This window comes from Siphateles boraxobius, unplaced genomic scaffold (assembly GCF_051911475.1).
Source record: "Siphateles boraxobius isolate OS27281-9 unplaced genomic scaffold, OSU_SipBor_1 41, whole genome shotgun sequence".
Classification (NCBI taxonomy): Eukaryota; Metazoa; Chordata; class Actinopteri; order Cypriniformes; family Leuciscidae; genus Siphateles; species Siphateles boraxobius.
In genome coordinates this window covers 1,688,255-1,701,565 of record NW_027509042.1, presented here as the reverse complement: position 1 = coordinate 1,701,565, position 13,311 = coordinate 1,688,255, and the positions used below count along the sequence as shown (strand labels likewise).

Sequence of the window (13,311 nt, the reverse complement as noted above, 5' to 3'; positions counted from 1 at the left end):
GGCTGTACAGTGATGGTATGAAAATACTATGGAACTCTATTATAACCATACTCCTTTTAGCATATAGCCTACATAAAACACTGATAACAATGGTAGAGAGGACAGAATATAAAAAAGTAATAGTCATGCTACTTTTTTGTTCCTTTTTTGTAGTGCATTTCAAGGTAAGCCTATTCTATCAAAATACAATGATAACATCACTGACTTTAGATTTGCCCGTGTACCTACTGTTTTTGTACCTTGGTACCATGGTATTCTTGTCATTACAAATAACCATAGTAGTATTTTTGTTAGTGTTTTGTGCAGAATCAAAAACTGGAGCTCTGAAGAACAATATTCCAGCATACGTAGCCTACGTCTCTTATATCTCTTTTAAAGAGCGCTTCATCTGGAAACATCTTCAAAACATCTTTTAAAAAGTAGTTTTACATACATTCGAAATCAAACATCTTCCAAATGTCCATATAACATCTGTCAGGAAACATCTTTGAGACGTATTGCTGATGAGCAAACACTAAAAAATACATCTTCTAGGGTGTCTCTGCGATGTATGTGTGCTATCAGTGTATTAGGCCTATTGTTATTCTTTAGCTCATGAATGTAGTCATTTCTCTTTGTTTATTTTTTTATCCCAGTTGCACAAGGATATGAAACCTATTTTTATTATTTTTTATGCTGCATGACATTATTAAAGGCAATCATTATATTGAAATCCAAACTAGTTAATAACTGTTTCTGAACTCAAAGATCGCTTTCGTCATTTCCTTTCCCGCCATGTGATTTGATCTCGACCCTCGAGCGCCATCAAGTGGGTTGTTTAGATCAACATGTAACTGAAGTGCACTTTTTTAACCACCCTCTAGGCGGCGGTATATTAAAAACAAAAGGAAACCCACAGCTGGTGACACTCCTCACTGAAGCTCCTCGGTTGTTTACAGTTTTACTCTGTTAGCCTCAGTCATAGAGCTCTCTCAGTAAACCGTTTAAAGCGTATTTTCAACATGGGATGCGACGGTGGAACCATTCCCAAAAGACACGAACTAGTTAAAGGACCGAAAAAGGTTGAAAAGGTGAAAAACTTGCTTTCAACGCTCGATTATTTGTCAATAAATCTCATGAAATTAGCATGTAGCGTTTATATTTTCTTAAGCTTCTGTACAATTAATACATACATACAAACAAACATACTATACATAACTTACATGCTGTATTATTTTGAAATACACAATGAAACTACCGTATATATTTTTTGTAAGTAATGTTATTGTTTATATTACGGTACATGAATGTCAGTATCATGGCATTAGTATTAACGTTACCACCGTAAGTTACAATGGTATATCTTACAGTAACGTTAGAGTTTAACGTTAAATACCGTGGTTTATGAGTATGGAAATGAACAGTACCGTCATTCTACTTAATACATAATAACGTTAACTTACTTAACCATGATGTTATTTATTTGCATTTATAAACACTTACAAAGTTACAAATACTGAACATGCAAATAAATACAACGAGTTTCACAAATAAATTTAACATTTTACACACAAATAGATTCACACAAATAAAATATTATATTTAATGTTAAATTTTTTAATATTGAGTTATAGGTAACATTTTACTATGTTTTATCTCAACATAAGTTAATGCATTTGACTAACAATGAGCAATATATTTTTACAGCATATATACACATTTGTTAATGTTACTTAATATAAATGTTCATGTTAGTTTGTAATACAACTATTGATCTTAAAAATGTATTATTACATGTTGAGATTGACATGAACTAAGATTAATAAGTGCTGTATATGTATTAATTGTTAGTTAACGTGAAGTGTTACCTAATTATGTAACTTTGTATAACATTTAAAACTGAATACTGTACACGTGATTTGTTTTTTTAGCTCACAACTTCACAACATTCATTTATAGAGTCTGTATTAAGGCTTTTTGTGAGTGCCGTTAATATTTGTAAATCTCATTCTGAATTATGTTGTTAGTGTCATTTTATTTAGGGCCCCTCATTAAATCAGACATCTTTCATTTCTAGGAGTATTATTGCTAATAAATCAGAACTTGTGTTTTACAGGTCGATAAAAATGCAGAACTCGCTGCAAAATGGAAATACTGTGCATTGAGTCAGGAGAAGCTGAAGCGGCCTATAGTCGCCTGTGAGCTGGGCAGGTACTGGTTCATTTATCTTCATGTTTTACTTTTGTTTGTGCTTAAGTACAGCCAGTTAAAGCAGTTGTTTTTCTAGTTTAAGGTTTTTGACATCATGTGGCCTTGTAAAAATTCACTGTACCAGTTCGATGTTCACATGCACAAGTAATAAGCAGGATCAATGTATAACAGAATTATCATCCGATGGGCATTACCGCAAAATAAAACCCTTCAGGCTGATACAAGACCTCTGCTTAATGTTGTGATTACCTTGGTGGGATTTATTTTGACCGCTAATGACAGTCTACCTTACATAACCTCTGTTATAAAGATTTGCCATCATTCTTGCATACAAACCAGCCATTGTTTAAATGTGGTATCTGAAATAAGATCTGAGTAACCACAGGTCAAGCCATGGATGGATCCTCATGAAAAATCCCCACAGTTTTCAATGCAATTTGAATTTTTATTTTGAATAAGCATCTTTCAGCAACCAATAAGAATGCACAACTCTCAGGTCTGGTTGGCCTATTTTATCATATTTAAATCTATTCTCTGCAGAATTTCATTTATGACACCTAAATCAGTGTGAAATGATGGTAAAAAGTATGCACTATTTCTGCCCAAGCAGTGTTACTATAGTGTTAATATATAGTAAAGTAATTTTTCTCCCTCCAGACTGTATAATAAAGATGCGATCATTGAGTACTTGCTGGATAAATCAGCGGAGAGGCCGAACACTGAGGTTGTGACGCACATACGTGGCATCAAGGTCGGTACACAGTACACACTGACAAATGATCATCCTGCTGTCAATGACAGGCTGTGAAAATAAGCTTTTCATCGGGCGGTACGCCTCCACACGTGTGTTTCAGTGGATTTATAGTATCATTGATGACAAGGTTTTTTTTTAAAACACTTTACAATAAGCCGAATAAGGTCTCATTTGTTATCAAAAGTTAACTAACATGAACTAATAAAGAGTAAAATATTTTTACAGCAATTATTAACCTTTGTTAATGTTATAAAAAAAATCATATTCAAGTTAGTTCACAGTGCATTAGCGAATGTTAACAGATAGGCCTAACTTTTGATCTTATATCAGTTAATGATGAGAGTAACTTTAGCTTTACAAGATTTACAAATGCTGTAGAAGTATTTTTCATTTGTTAGTTCACAGTAACTAATGTAGTTATAAACTAATGATACCTTATTGTAAAGTGTTACCGGTTGTATACATATATTTTCTATTTTAATTTTGGTCACACTTTAGATTAGGGTCCAATTCTCACGAGTAACTAACTATTAACTATGACTTTTGTCTCAATAAACTCCTAATTACTGCATATTAATAGTTATTAGGGTAGTTGTTAAGTTTAGATATTGGGAAATTACTATATGCTTTTTTTTGCAGATTTGTGCTGAGGGATTGTGTTCAGGGGTTGAATAATTTTGAGACTGCAGAAGTCATTAAAATTTGCATTTTCAGTTGAATTTGGGGAAAACACTTGAAACATTTGTTGTGTTGAGCTATTTCAATCACTTTTTTTTTATTTGTTCATTGAAACAGCTGAAAGTCTGTAAATTTTGCCAATAAACCTGATTTGCAATGGGGGTTGAATAATTTCGATTGCAACTATACATAGTTCCCTCATTAGCGCCCCATTGAAACAACGCTAATGATGATTCTATGTATATAATCTATGGTTTCTACAAGCGAAAACTGAGGATACCACGGATATTATTACGTAATTTATAGCCGACAATGACAAGGGACGAGCCATTATTTAAAACTGGAATTTCTCTGGATTTACAAAACCTTGGGAACTTTTTGGAATAATTTAAGTACACAACTGCATGAAATGTATCACAATGTGAAAGTGAAAGAATATTTTATTACAAAAATCCTACATATTGTACCTTTTAAAGTCAATTAGTCTGTTCAACCCCTATTGCATACAACATTTCTTCCACATGCTGGAAACAAGCAGAACAGTCTGCAGTTTGCTAGAGCACATAGTTATACACTTTCAGAGACAGAATTCAGAACAAAAAAAATCAAAAGCGCCTTTTGTTGGTCAGGAAACATACAATAATATTTATATTTTTCAGCAGTGTTTTATGTAATTTCAAAGGTTTTCTTGCAAAATGACACATGCAATTTTTTGCATTTACACCACTGCACGTGCAGGGTATGGAGAGCTTTTTAATACAGTAGGTAGGAGGAGGGAGAGGGGATACACCGCTCTACAGTCATTTGAAAGTGATTGCAGTACCAGTTTTGGCCACAATCTTACATACAGCTCCTTTAATTTTGTCTAATCTAAAAATTTTGGGGGAAAAATTAACTTTACTTGAGAAGCAACACTGCATAAAGTATTAAAACTTGTTTTTATAGAATTTGATATCTGTAATTAATTGAATATGTGCATTTTGTTTTCATGCAGTGAAAACACAACAATGAAGAAAGTGAGCGGTGCATTTTCTTGCAAAAGATGCAAACTCTATATTAAAGTGTTGAGGCTGATTACCAGGGTGTTGCTATGCAGTTTCTGTTGCTATAGCTAGAGGATTGCATACTTACTGGTCCAAGTCAAAAGAGTATGTGATCAATGATATGGCTGAATGTAGGTCTGCAAGATATTTTCATGCAGTTTATCATCTGCCTCAGGCAAAAATACTAGACCTGCATGTTCGCTTTGAAAAAAAAAAACAAGAAGTCACACAATTTGAGGAATCATTCACATAATCAGAGATTAACAGGTTAACTGTAATAACCCTGTTGTGTTTCACAGGATGTGAAGGAGTTGAATCTCACTGATAACTCTGCGTGGGAGGGCGAGAGGAGGAACATTAAAGGGGACTGTTATGAAGACATGAACCTTGCCATGTTCATCTGTCCTGTGGTGGGACTGGAAATGAATGGAAAACATAAGTGAGTCAACATCCGTTCAGCTCAGTGCTTACGGTTGACTTCAACCACAGTGCAACTGAGTCTTCTTTTGATAGCAGCGATTATCTTTCAGGGCTCGACATTAAGCTTTGTCCTTTGTAAAAAAGCGGGCAAGCGTTATTGTCGAGCCCTGATGTATACTATGTATGTATGATCATCGCCTGTTTTTTTTAAACAATCGGCCATCGGCCGATACTGAAAATACTTGCTTTAAATGGGCGAAACTAATTATTGGCTGATACATCGGTGCATTCCTATTAAATATTGTTAAATGTTATTGCATAAATAGAAAATACACTAAAACTTTCCAATATGTTCATTTGGTTGACTTAAGTTATTGCATTAGGCATCATGAAATAAAACAACAATCTTTACAGAATTTATTAATCTTTAATAGTTTTAGTGTATAAATATACCAGTGTCCATTGTTAATTCATGTTCATTCATAGTGCATTAGCCAGTGTTAATTTACACAACTGTTAAAAATGTATTGGTATATGTTATGTAGAAAGTTATTACAGAAATGCTGTACAAGTATTGTTTATTGTTAGATTATTGTTAGTTTATACATTGATACCTAATGTATTAACACATTTAACCTTATTGTAAAGTGTTTCTGAAAATATCAAAGTAAATGTCATCTAAAACTAATGCGGCTAGAGCTTTTCTTAGAACGAATGCTTTATATTAATTAGTTAATATGTTAACTACATTAATTAAAATGAACTGTGAACAACAGCATTTATTAATAGTTGATGTTCATTTCAGCATTTGCTAACTCATTATTAAAATCAAAAGTTGTATCTGTTTACATAAGTTAATGCAATGTGAGCTAACATGAAGAAAAAAATAAATGGTGTAAAAAATATAATTTCTCATTGTGAGATAATGTTAGCTAATGCATTAACTGATGTTTAATCTCATTTTATTGACTACGGAAATATTGGTATAATGACCCTGTTTCTAGCTAAAATAACTAATGTTATGTATACTGTATGTGATATTACCGGTACTTACACCATGATAGAAGCAATTTGTGCTGTTTCTTAAAAAGAAAGAATACTTGGTTTGATATTTTTCTTGGTATTGATGTATCTAATAACATTCATACATTTAAAAGTGGGGGCATTTTAAAATGTGACTAAAGTGCAACACAGTAAAATTGTTATACTTGTTACTTGACTTACAAAAAAAACAACAACTATAGATGCTTCTTTAAATTTGAAGCAACTATTTACTAAATGGAAAATGTGTGTTAATGTGGCATGTTCAGCCTCTTAACTCACATTTTCCTGTTTTCAAGTGATAGCTCTTGTGGTTTCATCGCACTGTTTCTCTTTCTTTGAGGTTTTTCTACCTACAGACCTGTGGGTGTGTTTTCTCAGAACGAGCTGTCAAAGAAGTCAAGACAGAGATTTGCCACAAGGTGAGTAAAAAAAGCAATGCTTTAATTTTCTTTAGTCTTTTGTGATCGGTTTTCACTTTCGTTTCACAAATGCTCACAATGACAAAATGCAGAAAAGTACCTTCATGCATTCATGGGCTCAAGGCTAGATTTGTTGTTAAATAGACCCTAAACCCCAATTTTTGTGAGCACATGATTTAAGCTTAATTTTATTCCTAATTTGAAATGTATGTAAATAGAACGTTTAATTTACCAACAAATAGATTTTTGTATTTCTGCCTGAAAGTGATTTATAGGGACTTTTACTGTATGTGCAATATAGCATGCTCTCAGGTGCTTGATTGATTGATTGATTGATTCATTGATTGATTGATATCTTTATTTTTGAACATGTAAATACAGAAAGAAAGAAAAATAATAAAAATGGTAAAAATAAAAACAGACGGACAAAAAAATTTAACTACATCCATACTTTCCATTATTAACCCCCCCTCTATTTACATGTACAAAAAGGAGTTGGAAGAAGTAAAACTTATGTACTCCTACCCCTTTACACCCTTACTACTATATTTAAGGAAATGGCTACAAAATAATACATCTACATAGATAATAAATCTATAATCAATGAAAAAATATATATTCAAAAGTAATATTCACAAACATATATTACACATACACAACAATATTTATACACATACTACAAATTATTCAATATAAGCTCAGGTTATTATTAGCACTGTGTTTCTTTGTACCTCTTAAGGCTGTCACTTTTTATGCGATATTCGAATATGACGTGAAATATCCGTAATAACTATAAATAAACTATCCGGTTTTTAAAATGCCATGTGTAGCGCATTTTTTACAGTCTATGATTACATCATTTGTTTTTTATTTTATTGTTTGTCATTTCATCCAGTAGCGGGCACTCTAAACGTATTGTAGCGTAGGCCCATGACCAAATCAAGCGAATAATAGCCAATAGCCACCCTGTTTTGAAAATGCAAGATAAGGCAAGGCAAGTTTATTTATATAGCACATTTCATACACAATGGTAATTCAAAGTGCTTTACATAGAAGAAATTAAAATAATCAAAAGAAATCAGAATAATTAAAACAGTTTAGAATAAAAGATAAAATACAGAAATAATCAAATGAAATCAGAGTAATTAAAACAAAATAAAATACAGTGCAAACAGTCGGACGAACGGTGGCACAGTGCTCATTCAGTAAATGCACAGCTAAACAGAAGTGTTTTGAGTCTGGATTTGAATGTGACTACTGTAGGAGCACATCTGATCTCTTCTGGAAGCTGGTTCCAGCTGCGGCTGGCATAGTAGCTAAAAGCAGACTCGCCATGCTTAGAGTGAACCCTTGGTATTTCTAGCCGATGTGATCCTAATGATCTGAGTGATCTGTTGGGTTTATATTCAGTGAGCATATCTGCAATGTATTGAGGTCCTAGGCCATTGAATGATTTATATACCAGTAATAATACTTTAAAATCAATCCTAAATGTAACTGGCAGCCAGTGTATAGATCTGAGGACTGGTGTGATGCGTTCATATTTTCTGGTTCTGCTCAGAATCCTAGCATCAGCGTTCTGTATGAGCTGCAACTGTCTTATGGTCTTTTTGGGAAGGCCAGTGAGGAGTCCATTACAATAATCCACCCTACTGGTGATGAAAGCATGCACAAGTTTCTCTAAGTCTTGACTGGAAACAAAGCATCTAATTCTTGCAATATTTTTCAGGTGATAGTATGCTGATTTAGTTATTGCTTTGACATGACTACTGAAACTAAGGTCTGACTCTAGATTCACACCAAGATTCCTGACTTGATTTTTAGTTGTTTGACCCCTAGACTGAAGTTATGCGTTCACCTTGAGAACTTCATCTTTGTTTCCAAACGCAATGACTTCAGTTTTGTCTTTGTTTAACTGAAGAAAGTTTTGGCACATCCAATTGTTTACTTCATCAATGCAATGGCAAAGGGAGTCAATGGGGCTGTAATCGTTAGGCGATAGGGATAAGTAGAGCTGTGTGTCGTCTGCATAGCTGTGGTAAGAGATTTGGTTCCTTCTCATTATTCTGCTCATTGGGAGCATGTACAGGTTGAATAGGAGTGGCGCAAGAATTGAGCCTTGAGGGACTCCGCATGTCATGGATGTCCACTCAGACTTATGGTCTCCTATACTCACATAATAACCTCTGCCTCCTAAGTATGACCTGAACCATTTTAGGACTATCCCAGAAAGCCCGACCCAGTTTTCCAGCCTGTCAAGAAGTATTTTGTGATCGACAGTGTCAAATGCAGCACTGAGGTCGAGTAGTACCAGCACTGATAATTTGCCTGTATCAGTATTTAAGCGAATATCATTTATTATCTTTATGAGCGCGGTCTCTGTACCGTGGTGCGGTCAGAAACCAGATTGAAAATGGTCAAAGTATCCATTCGAGCTTAAGAATTTGTTCAGTTGATTGAAGATAACTTTTTCAATGATCTTGCCTATGAAAGGAAGATTTGAGATCGGTCTATAGTTGTTTAATATGGTCTTATCCAGATTGCTCTTTTTCAGGAGGGGCTTGACAACGGCAGTTTTCAGGGAGGTCGGAAAACTCCCAGAGAGAAGTGAGGCATTTACCACTTCTAGGAGATCTGCTTCTAAGCTGTGTAACACATTTTTGAAAAAAGATGTGGGAAGTGCGTCAAGGGCGCAGGTTGATGTTTTTAGGTGTACGGTTTCTTCCAAAATTTTGCCGTCAATTTCTTCGAAATCAGACATAGTGGCTACTTTCCCGTGCTGTTGTGTGATCTGCCTGACCCCAGCACAACTCAGGGATGAGCTGATCACCTTTCTGATATTATTGATTTTCTCAGAGAAGAAAGAAGCAAACTCACTGCACTTTCTCACTGAGAGCATTTCACTAGGAATCTGGCTTGGGGGGTTTGTCAGTCTCTTTAAGGTAGCAAAAAGAGTGCGTGTGTTGTTTATATTGCTGTTTATAATATTCGAGAAGAAAGTCTGTCTAGCTTTGCCTAGTTCCTTATTGAAAGCATGGATGCTGTCTTTGTAGATGTTATAATGGATTACAAGTAGGGCTGGGTATTGACACAAATTTCACAACTCGATTCGATTCCGATTCACAAGCTTGCAATTCGATTCGATTTCGATTACGATTCCATTCGATTCAATATTGATTATTTTGGATATCAGGTACAATACATGGCAAATTTTCTCAAGGAAAACAAATCTCTTAACCAATGCTGTAAACTATGGGAGTCAGTTGTATCATTAAAATTGTTTCATTAGCCTACTATAGCCTAATATTAAAGGTAAAGATTTACTGATTTGTATACAAACAATTACACTTTTATTTATTTTTCTAATAATAAAGTTATATGAAATATAAATATTTAAATGGTGGCTGTCATAAAAACTTGCCAGATTTATTCAAACATGCATTAAATATTGAAAAACATAAAATAATTATAAAATAACATAAAATGCATATGTAATATGGTGCATATATTTAGCAAAATGCTCCTCTCTAGAGTTAATTTTTCTAGCTGACTAACGAGTTCATGGTCACTGGATATGGTTTTTCTGAGGTAAATGTGACGTTACATGACATTGTTTACAAGCTGTTTCACTGACGTCTTTCCTCAGTTGAAACAATGATTGAGCGATTCCATGTGACAACAAGGATTTCGATAAGTTATACTCTATCTTTTAACACACTTTCAGATGCTCATTCATGTTTATTTCACGCTGTAACTGGTAATATTAAGGCGGAAGAGAAGATTATGTGTGCTCGGGGCTGCTGCTTCTCTTGAGCTGCGCCAGAGCGATCTCACGCCACAGCGCCAAAACGGTATTTATGTTTTTGAATTTCGTAAGAAAATGGACGTAATTTGAAATCTGAAGCCGTTTATCAATGTCAAGGATACTTCCTAGGCAGGATTGATCCTTCCAAGTCATTTCCTTCAGAGGCTAGGCGAGGCTCCTCTTTAGCATTCAGAGAACACGTAAATGGAACAGGCTAGCAAGTGCACGTCATTACGTCAGTGAAAAGGTCCGCTTTTGGCGTTGCAAAAATTCAAAAATATCAAAAAGTTGTGATGTACACTACCGTTCAAAAGTTTGGGGCCAGTACGATTTTAAATGTTTTTAAAAGAATTTTCTTCTGCTAATCATGTTAAATTACTTTGTACAACTTAACTAGTTATCTATAAAAGAAATGCCGGTGACGGCAACCAAGCTAAATGACAGGTCCGGTTCAGTTAGCCATCAATAACGTAATTTGTATATATTTGTATAATTTGTAATATCAAAACAGTAGTAATTTGTACTGGCATTTAAACGTTAAACTTTACTTATATGTACAACGGTTATAACAAATGTATGGTAACTTACATGTACAAGCATAGTTCCCCGTTATTGCTCCGCTAACGTCTGACATTTTTTATTTTTTGAACAAGATAGCGAAGCTAGCGCATAGGATTGTGGGTGATTTGAGAGCGCGAAGGCTACACATATGCATCCTTACCTGTGTATGGGATATTTGTCGAACGAAGGACTCAATCCTTGGTTGAAATTCTGAGGATCCTCGACATTGGAACAGTCCTTCGACGGATGTCGATGACGTAGCATCCTCGAAATAACGGCTTCCGAGGATCCTTCCTTGACATTGAGAAACACCTTGAGACTTTGTTTCATATCAATAGTAACAAAGCACAATTTATTGGATGGGATGCGCGCTACAATGTTCCATTCATTCATCAACTGAAAACAGGATGACTAATCGATTCTTGGGATTTAAGAATCGATATCGGTTCGTAAAAATGAGAATCGATTAAAATCGAGAAATCGATATTTTTTACCCAGCCCTAACTACAAGTTTTGTCTTCCGCCACATGCGCTCTGCTTTTCTGCATTGTCTTTTCATATTTTGCACTGCTGTTGAGTTTCTCCAAGGTGCTTTTTGTCTGCCACTCTTCTTCCTGACTTTCACAGGAGCAATATCATCAATTACACTTAACTTTTGAGTTAAAAGAATCAAGGAGAAAATCAACAGAGTCAGCAGATATCCTTGGTGTTAAAGATATAGCCTTCATTTAAGCATCTCTTCTTGACAGACACAGATCTAGCTTCAATGGCAGGAGAGATCAATATATCAAAGAAAATACAAAAATGATCAGACAGTGCTACATCCTTAATAACAATTGATGAAATGTTTAGACCCTTACTGATAAGTAAATCTAGAGTGTGTCCACGATTATGTGTGGGTCCATGTACATGCTGAGTCAGATCAAAAGTTTTTAAAACAGTTTTGATTTCTTTTGCCATATTGTTTTCTGCATTATCTATGTGAATGTTAAAATCTCCAGCAATGGCAAAGCAGTCAAACTCTGAGGAAATTGTTGATAACAGTTCTGTTAAGTTCTCAGCAAAAGTTGGAGAGTATTTTCGAGGCCTGTAAACAATGATAAGTAAAATGCGTGGAGCACCTTTTAACACAATACCCAGATATTCGAAAGACGGGTAATTCCCAAATGATATTTGCTTACATTGATAGACATCTTTATAAAGAGCAGCTAAACCTCCACCTCTTCTGACAGCTCTGCAGACACTCATAAAAGTAAAGTTAACCCATAAAGATAACCCACAGAACAGCCAGCCTGAGCGGACAATTACGACCCGCAACACTAATTTAAATTAGTGGGGCGCTCTCGTAGATATTCAAATATATTCAAATACATTGCCTGATATTTGATATCCATTCGAATTTGATTTTTCTCAAAAGTGACCGCACTAGTACCTCTGGAATATCATTTTTTGCACATCTTTTTAAAATGAAATGTGTTTGTACATAACGTTAACTCATTATTTAATTTATTCCACAATTTAACGCCACTGACAGATAAACAGAAACTTTTCCTAGTAGTTAGAAAACGGGGAGTCTTAAAATGTGTGTGTCGTTAGCCCCCATCTCTTTCATGAAACCTTTTTTGTATATTGCCGGGCAATAAATTGTTTCTAGCCTTGAACATAATTACTGCTGTTTGAAATTCAATTAGATCAAGTAGTGGTTTAGACTGTAAAAATAATGAGTTGGTGTGTTCCAAATATCCAGTATTATGAATTATTCTTATTGCTCTTTTTTAAAGTATAAATAATGATTGCAATTAATTTTGATATGCGTTTAATCTTAATCTTTTAATATTAAAATATTTATGGCGTAAATATGTTAGTTTTATAACTGCGTCCACACTTTCATCCACTCATCCAGTGCCAGCTGTGGAAATGGATAAGGACTTATTATCATAGGTGAAGATAAACTCTGTAGTTAAGCTGTCAGCAGATCTGGTTATGTGCTTCTGTGTGCAGGTGATTTGTCATCTCGTAATGTGTGCACTTTCTATTGTGTGTTTGCGGTTGGGATTGGACGGAGTTGGACCGTGGCTAATGAGTGCGACTTGTCTTTCGCTCTCAGCAGTGAATCATTAACCTCACAGTCCCCTGCCTCGGTCTAATTGTTTTCAGGCTCAGCTTTCTGACGTTTGTCTGTGGCATTTGTCTCAATTAATCCAAGCATTAAGGCGGAAATAGGGGAACTGCATCCTGAAGTCCATTTCTTCTCCAAGCCTGCGGACTGGAGCGTGCCTGTTGTGCTGTGCTTGGACAAACATTCAGCAACATTTGAATATAGAATATAAACCCATAATGGTTATCCATTTCCAAGCAAATGTTTAACTATACTAGGTGCTGTTAATCATAACCTGT

General features: G+C 34.9%; 1 protein-coding gene across 1 annotated transcript in view; it reads left to right on the top strand.

Annotated features, from left to right (window-relative positions):
• Positions 1-895: 895 nt before the first annotated feature.
• rtf2 (replication termination factor 2) overlaps positions 896-13,311 on the top strand; it is a 40,112-nt gene continuing 27,696 nt past the window's right edge. Inside the window, exons 1-5 of the mRNA XM_077197722.1 lie at positions 896-1,070; positions 2,096-2,190; positions 2,848-2,941; positions 4,965-5,104; positions 6,470-6,548. Coding sequence (XP_077053837.1) covers positions 1,002-1,070; positions 2,096-2,190; positions 2,848-2,941; positions 4,965-5,104; positions 6,470-6,548 — 477 coding nt within the window. The 5' untranslated portion in view covers positions 896-1,001. The remainder of the gene's footprint in view (positions 1,071-2,095; positions 2,191-2,847; positions 2,942-4,964; positions 5,105-6,469; positions 6,549-13,311) is intronic.